The 16,539-nt window shown below is 39.8% G+C and overlaps 1 protein-coding gene across 1 annotated transcript in view; it reads left to right on the top strand.

The window, feature by feature from the left end:
• Nucleotides 1–16,539, top strand: part of PKHD1 (PKHD1 ciliary IPT domain containing fibrocystin/polyductin) — a 248,200-nt gene that overhangs the window by 155,361 nt on the left and 76,300 nt on the right. Inside the window, exons 51-52 of the mRNA XM_074153149.1 lie at nt 5,342–5,479; nt 14,539–14,652. Of these exons, the coding sequence (XP_074009250.1) occupies nt 5,342–5,479; nt 14,539–14,652 (252 nt within the window). The remainder of the gene's footprint in view (nt 1–5,341; nt 5,480–14,538; nt 14,653–16,539) is intronic.

The raw sequence follows: 16,539 nt of genomic DNA, 5'->3' as shown, positions 1-16,539 counted from the left end.
TGTCACATACCACAAGGCCCTTCATGACTAAGCTGTGCCTGAAGCGTTGCACATTGCTGCCCACAACCCAGCCCAACTGATCTAGTTCTGGGACTGGAAACAATACCGCTGTATCAGCACGCTGGTATACCAGAACTAATTAGCTCTCCGGAGAGGCAAAGCTCATTAGCTCAGGCCTGGCACTGTGCAGCATGACCGCATAGCCTTTGGGGTCAGAACTAACATCTCCCGAATTTAGAGCAGCGATGGTTTGGTCAGTTTAACCAGGGAATGTCTGCAATGTGCTGAGGGATGCAGTACAGGGATTCTCTCTAGCATTACTGGTGCCTACTGGTTGGGAGGCAGCAGGGTGAGGGTTGGACTATTAACCATGATCTGTGTTTTACCACGGACAGGAATATTCCCTGCCTATGAGGAACTGAGGAGCCAGGACAATAAAGATTGCCCAAAACCAGAACGTGAGTTGTTGCCTGAGCAGGATGAGACCCTGGGAGTTCCCAGTTCTGAATCTGTGTTCAGATGCTTAGAGAAGCGTGTACAATAAAACCATCTCTGTTCATCAGAGGAGCTTTACTGAACAGCAAAACCATAACAAAATACTAATGGTTGAAAAGGAGAGAGGCAAATGCTATGTGAGAAGGCACTACCTGCTTGGACAGGTGGAGAGCCATACTCTGTGACTGTCTTCTTCCTATCAGCAATAAAAATTTAAGCTCCCATCACTAGAGTAGATGTGTGTTTGGTTGGTGAGCAGAAACTATTCTCCTCTCCAGTGCCTTTCTGGAATTATCTTTCAGTTTTAGCCCAATAACATGAGCATAAACATGAACACAAAGTGTCTTTCAACCAATATATTTTGAAAGAGAACTGCTCTATTGCATACCTGCATTTTCTCATCATACTGTCTCTACTTTATTTTTACTCTCCCTCCTCATTCTTGCTGGCTTGGAGGTGTTGAAACACTTATTGGCAGTGGGAGTCAACAGAGTGCAGGGTCTTAAATTGGAGTCATAGTCATCATTGGTGTGATAAGGGCCCTGGATATTTTGCTTAAATGAAGGCACCTAAAAATGTAGTTAGGCAAGATGAATTTTCAGACCATTTGTCATACCTTGCTTTGCTGCCACAAGTGTGTCTGTGAGTTTCCGGTTGCAAGAAAGACAACCCCTTGCTTGGGTCCAAAATCTAAAATGAAATCGACAGTTTTTAAATGTATGTTTAATCGCGACATTTTATGGATGTTTCCCTTCCCATTGCCACTGGCTTGTGTGTATCCTGCTAAACTCAGGATGACTCCAGGTTGGCAGAGAAACGTGATACTTTGTTCTCATGAGAACAAACGTTCTCCAAACTGCCCAAACTTTGTCCTGCTGTACATCCTGAAATAAGTTTTTGTGATTCACTTCTGGCAAGATACATCTCTCTCCCACCCTCCACTGCCTTTTAGTTGCTTACAATTCTCTTCTGGGAGCCATCCGTAATGATTTTCAGGTTGAAAGCCAAGCCATGGGCTTACTTCTGGTATGCTGTGTATTACTGGGTAAGTCCTTTCAGCCCCCAAAGAACAGGTTTAGAGTCTTACAAAAACAAATAGTAGATGTTTAGTGCTCATTTCTAGAGTAAAGAAGTGCAGGGAAAGACTTTGGTCCAGGCCTGACACTGTTGAAATCTCTGAACTAATGAGGATTCACAGAGTTCACTGAAGAGCTTAGAGCACTGCCTGAACTTAGCTAACAGAGACCTCAATTTGTTTATTTAACAAAATAAGCAAAATTACATCACTAGGGCTGCCTCATGGGCTGGACTCAGGAAAATCTGAAAAGCTAGAAAGCACCTCTATTAGCAAAATGTTCATATTGAACACATTTTTTGTGTCACTGCTTGTTGTCTGCTTCACATTTAGAAGGTGCTTTTTGGAGGGCTTGGAAATCGGGGTTGTGTACTAAGTTATTCTATTTTTTTCCCTGTTTTGAAAACATTGGTGGGACTTCAGGAATTCATAGACTTCTTTATACAAGGATATTTTCACTTGCAACAGAGGCGGATCTCTCGTGCTGAAGTGCTACAAGTCCCCTCAGTGTCTGGGTCCCCAGCAGATATAGTTCTCTTCCAAACCCAGCTGGAAAGATTTAGCTCAGGCCACAACAACTTGTGCTTTTATCTCTGGAGGTTCATTCTCCAGAACCACAGGCATCCCGCAAGGACCTCTCACATGCATCAGGCTTCAGCGGTGACACCACCTTGAAAAACAAGCTGGATGAGTTTAGTCATGATATTCTGGAGGCCAGCAAAGGCATTAGCTTCTCAAGCCCTCAGATTTTCTGGGCTTTGGTTTATGGTTTTCAGTGTGACACACTCCTGACGCAGCGGGCTCTGGGTGGAAGGAGAACATGTTATAATTCCAGGCGATGGAATGCTGTTTTGAAGGGTATTGATATGATATCATGTAGCCTCTGGCAATTTCTCTCTTCTCTTTCTTTTTTTCTTTTTTTCCTTCCAGTGGTGGAATTCACTCTGTTATTCATTTTCTGATTTTGATTTTCTTTGAACTTTTTCTGTTTGAAGAGATGAATGCTGGAGCACTGTATCTCATATAATAGCTCTTCTGTTGTGCCTGATTTCCATTCAATGGCATGCTATGGTGTTTTATATAGCGATGCGGTTGATCAAAGGCATTTTGTGTCATTGCTGGAGTCATTAGCGACTTCTCAGCGTTGTACATCTGAACATTAAGACTGTGGCATACCTGTGAGCTTTTGTCTGAAGAAAGTATATGTATAATGAAACATAGCCCTGTTTTCAGGCTCAAACTATGGTTTGCTGGAAGTGGCTGCTTGCTATTATATGAATGTCTTAATGGGAGAAAAATAACTCCAGTTTGTCTTTCTCTGAAGGTAAATCCCTTGAGCTCAGTAACTTAAAGTTTATGATTTTAACCCCTTAGTCATCATCTCCCTTTACTACATAAATGACTGCATTCTGTCAGGACTGTGTGAGGAGGTCTCCTTAGAATCTCTTTGCTTTTCTCCTCAAGTGTGGAAGGACTTTTTTTCCTCAAAGGAGTGTTTTGTTGTTTCTACAGAGCAACATTTCACCCTCTGAGGACTTCACACTCCAAGCATCACGCCCCAGGGCGTTATTCTTTTAAACTGAGGAAACTATAGCTTTGCAGAAATATCTCTGAATGGGGGAATTTCTCACTCCTGCATTTCAAGGCTCACATACGTGATGTTACAGTTACAGAGCAGTCAGCGTATTCTTTATAAAACCTTTTTTAGAAAGATGTGCAACTCAGCAAAAATATCTGTTCTAGACTGAAACGACATATAAATGGTATGCCTAGGAGCACTTCTTCTTTTCTTTGTAAAAATGTTTCAGTCTATGTTTGATGAATATACTTATGGCCTTTGTCAACTGCAGCTTTTTGCCGCATTCTTGAGCTGTGATTTCACAAACTAGATTCCCCTTCTGTCTGAGAAATATCATTTTAACAACATCTTCCCCCTTATTCTTTTCTTTCTGTTTCATATCCTCACATACTGTGCCTTCACTTCTCAGCTCTGCAGGGCATAGGACTATACCTGTCCTGTAAAAGAGATTATAGACAGGAGTTTCTTCATGCCTGTAAAAATGTATCAGGTACTAACAGTATGAGATTTAAGGGGAAAAACAAACGTGCTTGCTCTGTAGAGACTTATTACATCTGAATGCTGTGAAAATTTTGCATACTTGAAAGATGCTTCAGCCCAAGGATGTAGGGAAATTCTTTTGAGATGGGGTGTTCAGAGTAACCTTGGGTTGCTGTAATAACTTGGCCACGGTCTTTGAAAATGGAGGTCCTGGGCTTTTAGGGTGTCCCTTGCTGATTACAGGGATAGAATAGGAACATGTATATAGAACAGACAAACAAGTCTTTCAAGCAGACCCAGGATCCCAGACTGTGCAGAAGTTCCTTCTCCCTTGAGGCTGTGAAACTTCAGGACTGCAAAACCAAAGAATCAAAAGCTATGAAATGCTAATATTAAAGCAATATATTCACATTTTTTCAGTCCACTCCCGAGTGTACTTTGTGTACTTTTTGATTACATTTCCTGCAAACAGGATTTGGAAGAATTGACTGACTCAAGCCATTTAGCACAAGGGTTTAAGAATTCTTAAACCCATTCTTTTTGGAAAAGGCTTTTCCTACGCTACCTATTGCATGGTCATTTGTGTCTTCATACAAAGCAGTTGCCAATGGCTATAGGCAAAAGCAAAACTGTGAATAGCTGATCCACTTCCCAAGACACTTCATGGCCGTTCCTATGTTCCATAGCAAAACTGTTTCAAGTTTCACATCTCATGTTTCAAGAATTCTCACCACTCTGTCAAACTCCACTGGAAAATATGTGTGTGCCTTAATCTCTCCTATTTTGTATACTTGCGCCTCGCAATAAATACATATGAGATAACGAAAGTCACAACAAATCTCTGGGTAGGATTTGGCAGTTGCCGTTATGTTGAAGATTCTTATTTTCTGTAAGATGTTTCTATGACAGTCACAACTAGATCATCTCATGGAACCTTTGTTAAAGAAATACCTTGCTTTTCCTTCTTCCAGGGACATCCACTCACTGATTCAGACATGCACCATACCAGGAAACTTACTCTTGTCAATAATGAAAGGAGATGGAAATCACAATTTCAGGGCCTGAGCAACCAACTGAAAAGCTGCCAGTCACATCAAAGAGTGTTAGATGGGCCCTGAGTGTGGAATCCAACTCTGTGCGGTGGGCTACCTCTGAACGATGCACCATTTGCATCCTTCCTCATGTCCTACTTGGAAAGCTTAAGTGGCATTTAAAAGGCTCACAGGCTGTACTCTTGCAGCTTTGGGAGGCAGCAGTGACATTGTAAGTGTGCTCGATCAATATCAGTCCCTGCTCTGTTCTGCAATATAAGGATATGCTCCTTGTCTTGTCCTTAAGGATCTGAGGAACGATGCTTCCCTTGGTCACTGTTAACTAATTTATCTGTAGGGAATGAGTAGTCCCATGAATAAAGAATTGAAATTCTTAAAGGTTCAAGTGACACTTGATAAGACTTAAGCATGCAACAACATCATTGCAAATATGATGTTATTATTAATTTATCAGATTACAACCACATTATGGAGCCCCAGCTGTAGATGAGGCTCTGGTTGTGGATGCTGTACAAACACACAAGCCCCGTTCCAGTAGTTCTAAGCAAAACCAATCTAAATAAAGCAAAGCTAACATTCTTCAGCTCCATATCACACATTTTGGCAAGTATTGTTGGTAGGCTGCCATCGTTCTAAACAACCCTCTGCTTTGTTTCTCAGACAGGACCATCCTGGTGGATATGGCTCTTCCCCCTCTGAGAGGTCTCTACGTCCTGGGGACACTCGAGTTTCCCAGCAACTCCAGCAATGTCCTGAGTGCAGCCTGTATCGTGGTGCTGGGGGGTACCCTGAAAGTGGGTAAGTGAGCAACCAGTCTTCTGGACGCCTGGGGTTTATTTCTGCTCTTGACAGACAGAAAGTGGGAAAAAAGACTGTATAGTGTTACTGTAAAGATGCTGGCCATTGTAATCCCACATAGCTATCTGGGAATCTACAATGTGGACACCCAGGATCCATGTTAAGCCCAATGATTATCCACTGGAGCTAATTACTTGTTTGTTTAATAGCAATATAGTACAAATACTGCTACCCTCATCCCACTAAAGTCAGTGGCAAAACTTCTTATTTCATCATGACTGAGTTTTTATCTGATATGTGTGAAAATCCTCCCTACCTCATGTGGGGTTATGCGATGGGGCCTCAGGGCCTTTATTTATCCTCAGAGCAGGATCTACCTTAGTGTTCAGGTGGTGCCTGGTGCCTGTGGGCATTAGTAAGGTGTTTTCTAGGTAACACAGAAATATTTAAAGCCAACATAAACAGAGTCATGGAGAATCCCCAGTGTGCCTGGAAATCCTGCTGCGACATGAAACTGGCACATCTGGATTCAGCATATTTGTTTCTCTCATCCCTCTGTACAGACGAGCACCAGGACTTCAGGGAGGTACCAACTTGCCCCTACTTCTAGTGGTTTCGGAGTCCCCAATGTCACTGGGGCTGTTCCACATTATTTGCAATGGACAGGATCAGTGTTTTTCCACACAGAAGTAATTACTCACATAATTCCTTTTAAATATTGAGGTTCCTGAAGCCAGGCATTGCATTTACTTACAGGAATCCTTAGGATGCTGGGATCACTTTGTTGATCACTGCTTGACCTTTCTCAAGATTGGTTTCATGAACTTTAAAAAGAGAATTTGTTTGTGTAATCACCTCCCGAGGAAGTCTGCTCCAATATTTGTTTGTTGTTAATCTCAAGGGACTGTTTAGTTAATACAATACTGGCCAAAAGAGTTATTTCGCTGCCTTGTGTTTTTCTTTGGAAAAAGGGGTTTGAAAGCCTAATCTGGGAGGTTAATATATATATACTTAAAAGAGTCTCAATCATTTCTCACTCAGGCTCTTTTGTAGTTTAAATATGGTTTCATATTGGTTTTAAGAAAAAGCATGTGTTCGTTGCTAAAAACACTTATTAAAAAACATTGAGGCACTTCTTTGCTGCACAAGCTCCCCTCCAGCACATCTGCGAGTAGTAATGATGTTAAAAGCCAAACAGGTATTTGCAGCTGTTGAATCGTAGTCCAACATCTTCTGGAGAGGTATCCTTGCTCTAGTTTCATCCGTGAGATGATAGGTGGGGAGAGACTCTGCAAGTTTCCCACATCTTATACTACTGGCTTCTGTGCTTGCTTTTTTTCCCCTTCCTCTTGCACTTCCCATGTGTTCGAGGCCTAAAGGTAACTTCTTGGAGCCCATCTGTCCAATCCTGACTGTTCCATGCCCGAAGGAAGGTTTTGAAGCCCATCTGTCCAATTCCACCACACCCTAAAGAAATCCTGACACAAAATAGATAATGAGACAGTTTAGTAAACAGATTTAATAGATGTGGACATCAGCGTTCAGCATTGCCTGAGCGGGATCTGAGGTTGACATCACGTGAGCCAAATCCCCAGGTCCTCCCTGTTGTGTAACTACTCCATGCCCTGTTTTCAGCATCACAATCTTTGTTCACATGCCATTGCTATCGGTGGCCTGGGCCAAAAAAAGACTCTCTGGAAAAGCCTGAGTACTTAGTTCACTTAAACTGCTAGAGAAAAATGATAAGTTCTACAAACAAATCTTGGACCTTGGTGCCCTTCAGAGCACTGGAAAACTTATCTGCAGGGAAGAAAACAAAGTCAGATGGTTAAAACAAAACTAAAAGTACATAGAATCTGTGATGATGAGAAATATACAATAAAGCAAAAAAAAAAAAAAAATTCAGTGTAAAATTGGAGCTTATCAACCAGAACCTAACTAATTTTATTAGAACAATAATTTGAAGGGAAACTGAATTCAGAGCTGGGACATGAGAATTCTTGGGACACCTTTCTTCCTAGAGGGTTTGTCATGGCAATCCAGTGTGAATTATGATCAACAAGATATTGAGAGATGTGAGATAATTAAAACTCTGTAAAGGGCTTCAAGAACTCTGTCAGAGCCCTGGGACAAGCCAGAAGTAAAATGTATGAATCTGTCCCCACAGTTATTTCTCAGGGTGTTCCTAGCCCTTCAGTGTTGTTGGATCCAGGAAGACTTTCTGGTTGCTTCTCTAGTAGTCCTAGCTCCCAGACAAGAAGCTTCTCTCTTTCACTTAAACATTCAAAGTCTCTTCATTCATGGTGATATTTGCAATAATAGTTTAGAAACAGAATTTATTTCTATCTCCCTGTGTTGCAATACTGCAAAAAAAAAAGCTATTTTTCCAGTTTATAGAAGGAGAGTTTGAGGTTCAGAGAATGAAGTGATTTGCTAAATATCATTAGCACACCTGTGTCAGAATAAGAAAGGAAATGTTGAGCTTAACATCTGAGAGGATTTTTTTGGTTCTTTGCTAGATGATTCCATTTATTTTAACTCATATGTCAGCATTATAGCACAGATGATATGTGCAGAAAGTGCCCTGTTCGACTGCTGAACAAAGCCCTCAGCTCCTGATAAGCTCCTGCAGAAAATGCTGAAGTTCGTTTTGCGCAAATTGATCCATTGGACTCATCCTGAACTCCACTGTACTCAGCTGCTCTTTGCTGGCAGGCTATTTTTGCTTTTTATAGTAGAGCTAGCTAAGTAATTACCCAAATAGGATTTCTCTTTTTTAGTCTCAACTTGTCACATTCTTTTTTTTTGCATATCTTATGATGGCTGCTTGTCAGTCATGTCACTCATTTGAGACAAGAAGCCTCAAGTCATCATTAGCTTATGGCTTGATTGTCTGGAAATGAAACCCCAGATGTTTCAGAGATCTTTTATCTTGCTTGTGGTAAGAGAGCTCTAATACGTTTATTCCCCTTCTTTTCAGTACTAGTAAGAACCCCCATATTGACTTTCCAAAGGGTAAATTGCTGTACTTCATGAAATGACCATGCATTAGTGGTGATTAATGCTCAGCCTTATAATGACTACCAGGACACAAGTGAATTTCACCAATTGACTTTTCTAACTTCTCCAGTAGCTCTATTTTGTGGGTCCCCCTATGATTTAGCTGTGAGCTGAGTCGTATCTTGCAGTCTCATAATGTCTCTGCACAGCTATTCAACTTGTATGAGGATGGAATACCATGGATGTATTGAGAGCAGTTTTTCATTGCTGATCACAGAAAAAGTGATTTGAAAAGTTCATTGCACCATCTGCATCCCCTTTGATTCATCTCTCAGCCTCCATCTGTTTGGTCTTTAACCTTTCCAAGCCACTTGGTTTCTTTTAACTGGTCATGTCATCTAGGGAAAGGATTCAGTTCACATGTTTGAGACTCCCACATTCAGGCATAGTCTACTCTGTCGTCCCTCATTGGCCAGTCCAGCCTAAACCACAACACTGCCCAGATATTTTGAAAACTGTCATATATTGTCACCAGAAAGTCTGGGGAGGTTTTATTCATGGTCAATGAATCAGCTGGATAGTCACCTAGTGTTGATTCTCCTTCCCAAGAAGTTCCTTCAGATGTTCAGACTGCACTCTGCAAAGAAGCCTGTAAAAGCAGCCTGTAAACAAGGAGACATTGCATGGGTTGTCTCTTACAGATGGTGCTGCCAAATAATCAGAAGAGATGAGAGACAGACAGCTGTGGAGGAGGAACCAGCAGCTAGAAGTGAGAGACGAAAGTCCAGGGAATTAGACATAAGAAACCTAGGAGAGGATCCAGCCTAAATACAGATGTCTAATGCTTCCTGGCACCCTCCAAATCCACGATATCAGTTTGGCAGATACAAGACAGAGATTAATGACAGAACAATCGTTTTTTGAGCAGAAGCTGGAGTCCAGGTGGGACAACTGAGGGTGCCCAAAGTCATACAAAATTCTTATAGTTAAGCAACTAAACCATGTAGGTTTAGGATCAGGACTAGGTGTACGACTAGGGAAGTCATCATCCCACTGTATTTGGCACTGGTGAGGCCCCACTTCAAGTGCTGTGTCCAGTTTTGGGCCCCTCACTACAAGAAAGACATTGAGGTGCTGGAGCAGGTCCAGAGAAAGGCAAGAAAGCTGGTGAGGGGTCTGGAGCACAAGTCTTATGAGGAGTGGCTGAGGGAACTGGGATTGTTCAGCCTGGAGAAAAGGAGGCTGAGGGGAGACCTTCTCGCTCTCTACAACTCCCTGAAAGAAGGGAGTAGAGAGGAGGGTGTCGGTCTGTTCTCCCAAGGAACAGACGACAAGACAAGAGGAAACAGCCTCAAGTTGTGCCAAGGAAGGTTTGGATTGGATATTAGGAAAAATTTTTACACTGAAAGGGTTATTAAGCATTGGAACAGGCTGCTCAGGGAAATGGTTGAGTCACCATCCCTGGAGGTATTTAAAAGATGGGTAGACATAGTGCCTAGAGATATGGTTTAGTGATGGTTTTTGTCAGTGTTAGGTTGATGGTTGGACTCGATGATCTGAAAAGTCCCTCCAACCTAGACAATTTTATGATTCTATGCTTCCAGGGAGATTCATACACCTACTCTTAGGCTGCTTAATGCAGATGTTTTTATGTTCTCTGGCTATCTGAGTCAATACAGCCTAGACTGTGATTTGCTCTAGATACCTGTACTCTTGGTAGAGTCCAAGAAGTTTTGGATTCAGGAAACATAGAGCTGATATCGGAGATGGTCACAGCAAGATACTTAGCAAAGTCTATTTGCCAATGGAAGGGAGGGGATCTTATCTCAGACATTTCCTTGCTCTTATACACAACAGCTGTGGCAGAGTGTTGTGTTGTAAAGAAAGGAAAGGCTGGAAGGGAGGAAACACCCACTACTCTAGGAAACAATTGAATGATTTTTTGCTATGGAAAAAGAAAGAAACACAACAAAAAACTGTCAGGAAGAACATCTGGAGTAAAACTGAAATATGAAAACAATGGAAAAGGCTTTTGAAACTCAACAACAAACTAGATCCAGGCTGCAGTCCAGAATAAGTGAAAATCTGGGTAGAAAAAACACTCCTCTCTCTCTGTTCTCCATTTTTTGGTTTTCTGTTTTTGCATAGTAGGGTTCTATACTCTCCAGAGGTTAGACCTGGTGAAAGATTATGAATCAGCTGAACCATTAAGCTGGCAGATCTGTGTTGCAATCCAGGCAGCTGGACCTCACACTTCTTCAGGGAAGTATGCAATCGGTGGTGATTTTATTAGCAGCATAGGTTGTTTCTTATACATAGGATTATCATCTATAGGGTGGTTTTTTTACTATGTAGTGCATGCATTGTAGTAGCAGCACTTCCTGGAAGAACATCAGCTTTAGATACCCCTTGTAGAAGGTCACACACCTCCAGTGAGGCCATTTGATGTGTGACATCTATCATCTATATGAAGGCACAAACTGACTGTGCAGTGCCTGTGCAGAAAGCCCAGCTAGTTGGAAATTGCATGGTTGCTGCCTGCATACCAAGAGATTGACCTGTGTCTGCACTGAAGAAATACCTGGGACATCCAGAGTGGACATACCACTGCTTAAGAGCACTGCTCAGGGTGGAAGATATGCGTCACATATCTTTGCTCACAGATGAGCAAACCCTTCAAATTCCAGATAAACTTTACAATTGGAAGAAGACGTGTTTGAGGAAGCCCTGCTTATTTTCTGTGTATGATGTCTTTAGTCCCTCCTGACCCTTTCTGCACATCTCACCAGACATTTCTGCCAGCTTCTGGTTGCAATTACCTTTTTTCTGGTTCTCTGCCAGCAGTGCCTTATTATCTCACCTTATGATCACCCAGGTTGCTCATCAAGTTGTAAGCCTTCCAATTATAGTAGGAGTATGAAGTGGGATCCATTTCTGTGCATCTCATGGAGGACAGGTAATATAACAGCTTGATGAGATCTCACGCAGGACGTGTTCACCACAATAAACTGGGGCAAGTGACCTGAAGTTTTCACATCCAAAGTTCAAAGACAGACTCTTAGAGCCCAGACCATTCACACACGTGTTGCAGAATGATTCCAGTGCTTATGGCAACTTGGGAGTTTTAACAAAACTACTTATTACAAGAGCTGTGATTTCATATGCCGGTTACTTAAGGTGACGAAACTTATCCAACCCCAGTGACTTGTGTGCCTAAACTATTTTGGATTTCTCTATGAGTAAGCTGAGGTAGCTGCCATTTCGATATCTTCATTTTCATGAGCAGTTCTATAGGCCTGTATTTAGACTGAGCCAAATGTAAATCTCAGACCTTACTCGGCTTTTCTCTTTGTTTTCCTTTGTTCTCCATCCATTCACAAAACATTACTTTTCAAGAATTGCCATCTTATATTTTGAACATTCTTCACTTTCTTTCCTAATTCTTCACTTCCAAGTTATTCCTGACTTTGCTGGCCCATATCTTTAATATTTTTTTTTTTCCCATTTGTGTCAGCTATCTGCTTACTTTCAGTATCTTCACACTACTTTGGGCCGTTGATAAACCGTTGCATACCACAGGGCTTGCGAGACCAGACCTGTTTGAGTCAATGCCCCTTTACAGTCAGCCTGTAAATTAAAGCATGCCATGTTTGTGTTGTACCAGTGTAGTTTGTTAATCAGAAAATTTTGTGCTACTAAGCCAAGTGCCTTGGAGAAGCCAATTATATTATATCAAAGCTATTATCTTTATCAACCAAACCTGTAATCTCATTAGAAGATGATAACAAGGAAGTTTCACAGGACCTTTTTTTCTATAAAACCAGGTTGATTGGCATTAATTATATCATCCACCTTTAATGATTTATTAATTGTGTTCAGAGTTGGACATTCCATTTTTATTTATTTTTCCCCTAGAATCAGTGTTAAGTTGACAGGCCTGTAATTACCTGGGGCTCTTACTTTTATCTTTGTTTGAAATATTGGCACAATATTAGCTTTCTTCAAGTGCTCTGAGACATCACGAGTGATCCCAAACTTACTGAAAGGTCCCCCTTAATAGTCCAATGAGTTGATGGTCCAACTCCTCTGTAGCACTTGCATTCAAGTTACTGAAATCCATAGATTTAAATGGAACTATTAATGGAAATAAGCAAGTATTAAGATTATTTTTGTTCTAAATACACTTTTTAAAAGTCTAATTTTTCTGCTAATAAATATCTCCTGTGTTCGTGTCATATACCATTTACAGTTTCCAGCCACTGAAGCATTTCTGTGAACAGTATCTTCCCATTTTTTCATTTCTTGTCTAAGGATTTAATATAGTAATGAGCTATTATGAATAGTTTTATTATAATTTCTTTGTTTCTCACACTGATTATATTCTTGTTTTGTGTGTTTGTTTTTTCTTTAACAAGGGTAGCATTCCTCAAGCTATTGTCATGCTTTTTAGGATCAAAAATCACAAATTTTAGGTAAATGTAGATGTAATTCTTTTAAAGGAGTGATAACTTCCAGTTCAAGTTTTTAGAATTCACATTTCCAAGCATTTGTCTGTGATTGTGAAGTCTGTATGCCTACATAAAAACAGTTAAAAAATTGAGCTGAGAATTGGGTATATCATATAGCTATTTCTAACTAACTTAACTAGAAGAAATAGTAAATGCTTTGTAACCGGCAGTAAAATAATAACACCAATAATAACACCAACAGTAATTCATAATGATAATTAATAATAATCCCCCACTTTAAGAGGACATCATCATGATGAGGAAATGGTAATTGTGAATAACATTGTAAGATTAATATAAAGGTCTCCAAACATTTTTGTTGAGTCTTTCTTTAGTCTTCAGTGTAGATAATAACTTTATCCCAGGGGGTAAAGCTGACCTGAGGATTGGGAAAGGTATGTTCAGGCTGGGTATTTTAAATCACAACCTGCTGTGAGGGTGAAGCAGGAAAACAATCACTCTGCGTACAAAAATAGACACAAATGTCTACATAACTCTTCTGCTGCTCTAGGTGGATATTTATTTAACCTAGTGCATCAGTGATGAAAGCATTTATCACTAGATTTGCTTTCTGAAAGTAGTATTTGGTTACAGCCCAATTCCTGGTTTTCTTTTGTTCAGACACAGTTATGGAAGTTTAAACAAGAAAGTCAAAGATGATTTGGGTGGATGATGGACACTGTAAGATTGAATCCCCTTCATGGATTCAATCCATAAGGAGATAAGAGCTCACTGGTGTGAGATATATTAGATGGGGAGCACTTGTACTGTTTGTCTTTTACCCATTTAAAAGCTGTACAGAGAATTCAAATATCCCCAGATATCAGCCAGACACTGGTGGGGAACAATGAATTTATTTATTGATTTCACTTAATTAAAAAATACTCTTAAAGAGGAATGTTTCTTTAGGATACAAAAACGGCTCTCTTTTCCAAACTAGTAATTTTTAAATATTAAAAGAACATGACAGGCCAGCTAATTTTGTACAGATATGTATATATTTTTTAATCCTACATCTGCTGCAGTTTTCTGTTGCATAATTGATTTAATCTCTAATTTTAAAGAAACGCTGAACTCTTTTACTGGACTCCACATACATTTCTCCAGGGCAAAGACTGTCCTACTTTTTCCTCCTCAGTATCTGTTTAGTGCTGGGCCATTTTCTTCTGAAACTGTAAACTACCCTTGGTGAAATAAATGAAGTCACAGTTGGAATACAGTTTACTGTACAGACATATCACCACAAGATAAGAGCAACATCTCAAACACCAAAAGTTCTTGGGCATTTTCTTTTCCCCTGTTTTTTTCCCTGGTCTTTTCCGTTTCTTTTTTTTTTTTAACTCATCCTGGCTGTAGAACTCATGATTACCTGGGAACTGGTGAAACTGTAAAGGAGAAGAAAGGCAAAAATGAGCTGAGGAGGGAAATGTTACTTCAGCTATTGAGACCTTTAAACTTGGACTCACCTACAGCAGTTCACCCCCAATTTCGGCATTACAAAAACCATTGATGCCTCTGTGGTGGGTTATTACTGTTTTGTCTTTATTGCAGGTTCTTTTCAACATCCCCTAGAAAGGGATTTAAAGCTGTTGGTCCTTCTTCGGACATCTGAAGGAATTTACTGTGATCGCCTGGAGGAAATAAATGGCCACCCAGGGAGTATTGGTACGAAACATGAGTTCAGCTTTTCATAGGAAACCAATCTTAGGCAATAGCCAAATCTACCACTGTTGAGCCTGTTACTATGTCATACAGGAAAACATCTGAGGTACACATAGTTTCTGAGCTAATTTTTTTTAACTTTCACCAGGTCAGCTCCTGAATTTTCTGTGGTGATTTTGTTTAGCCAAAATTTGGCAGAACTAACCAACCAGGTGTCAAACCCTGAGGTCTTTGCATGAGAAACTGGACAGGACTTGAAGGACTTACACACATGTCCAAGGGTTTGGTCTTGGTTCTAGATTTGAGATTTGTAAAAGGTGGTTGTCAAAGTTGAAGGTATTAAAACTAAGATAACCTTGTTGAGTGGGGAGAAATACCTATTGCCAGAGGGTATTTGGTCTCAGTTATCTTTTGTCTCTCTTACGATGAAACAAATTGCCCTTGAATTTCCAGGCTAGAATGATGAGCCTAAACTCATATCACTATTTTTAAATGCCTAACTTAAGTGAGATGGATTACATCCAAGAACTATGGGGTAGATCCAAATGCATACATTTAGGTATTTCCAAACATTTGGACTCATAGAAAGGTTGACAAAAGAAGGTTTATGTTAACTTTTACATCTCCTCATATAATATGGTTAACGAAATGTTAACTTTTCTGTTTTCCATATTTTAAAACATGTTTTTAATCAATACTTGAGTATTGGAAGCCTTTTTTCATTGCTGAACTTTTGTAAAGGCAGCAGAAATTCAAACTGTTGCCAAGAGAAATTACCTCAATCAAGATTTCTGGAATAATTAAGAAATTCAGAGAAAAATCAAATGAAAAAACAACCAACCAAAAAAACCCCAATTTGTTTCTGATAGTGACATTGAGAAAATATTGCACACATTGATCAAGTAATTTCAAACTTCTAGCAAGTAGCTAAGTGGACCAATTGGAAGACAAGACAGAAACCTAATTGATTCTGGATTCTGCCGGGGGTTTTAAGTCTAAATCACTTAGGAGTTGAAGTATAGCAGGAGACAGCAATTTGACTTCCTATGATTTTAGGGGTTAGAAAAGAAGATAGATGTTTTGCTGTGGTTTAGCACACTATCATGGATCAAATGACTTCACAGCTGTCCATGTTGTCCACTTAAACCACAGCAAATGGAAGATCATAGAAGTTATTTTGAATGACTGCCTGGGTGGGATAATCAGGGTTGTATTATCAATGTTCACTGCAGTCTTTTTTTGGACTATAGTGTCACAGTAGGTCATGGAAAAAGTTGTCCATGGAGGAGATTGACCCAAGCAGTAAAATGAGGTCAATAACTACTTGAAACACAACTCCTTTGAAGCAATGTGTCACTGTTAGACAGAACAAACGTTGAACTGACACAAACTGAGAGATTTCAGATCAAATCAGCAAATTAAAACAAAATATTGCAATGCAGGAAATTGGAAATTTTTCATGCTTCAAAAGTAATCTTCTTAGAACATGTCATCTATAGGAAAATTTTCTATATTTTGGCTTTTTACCCAGGTTTTGGATCCCCTTTCCAGAAAAAAAAAAAAAAAAGTGATTTTTTCACAGATCAGAAATATAAATAATAACTGAGTAATTTTTTATAACTTCCATTCCTGGATTTTTGACTTATTTTGTTGACTTAGGTAGATTTATTTTTTTAAGGTAGATAGTTTTACCTACAATTCCAGTTTGAGTTAACAAGACTTCTATGTTGCAATCCCCTTTCTTGCCTTTACATGTGATGGTTATTTTATTTTATTCATGGTTTATTTCTAGTTCACTTTGTATTTCCAGTGGAGACTATGTGTTATTCTTAAAATTTTTATAAAATATAGAAACAGGTTTTAATAAGTATAAAGATTCCCATGTATTTA

Source organism: Numenius arquata, chromosome 9 (genome assembly GCF_964106895.1).
Source record: "Numenius arquata chromosome 9, bNumArq3.hap1.1, whole genome shotgun sequence".
In the NCBI taxonomy this organism is placed as follows: Eukaryota; Metazoa; Chordata; class Aves; order Charadriiformes; family Scolopacidae; genus Numenius; species Numenius arquata.
The sequence above is the reverse complement of the archived record's forward strand: the minus strand, read 5'-3'. Positions and strand labels throughout refer to the sequence as shown.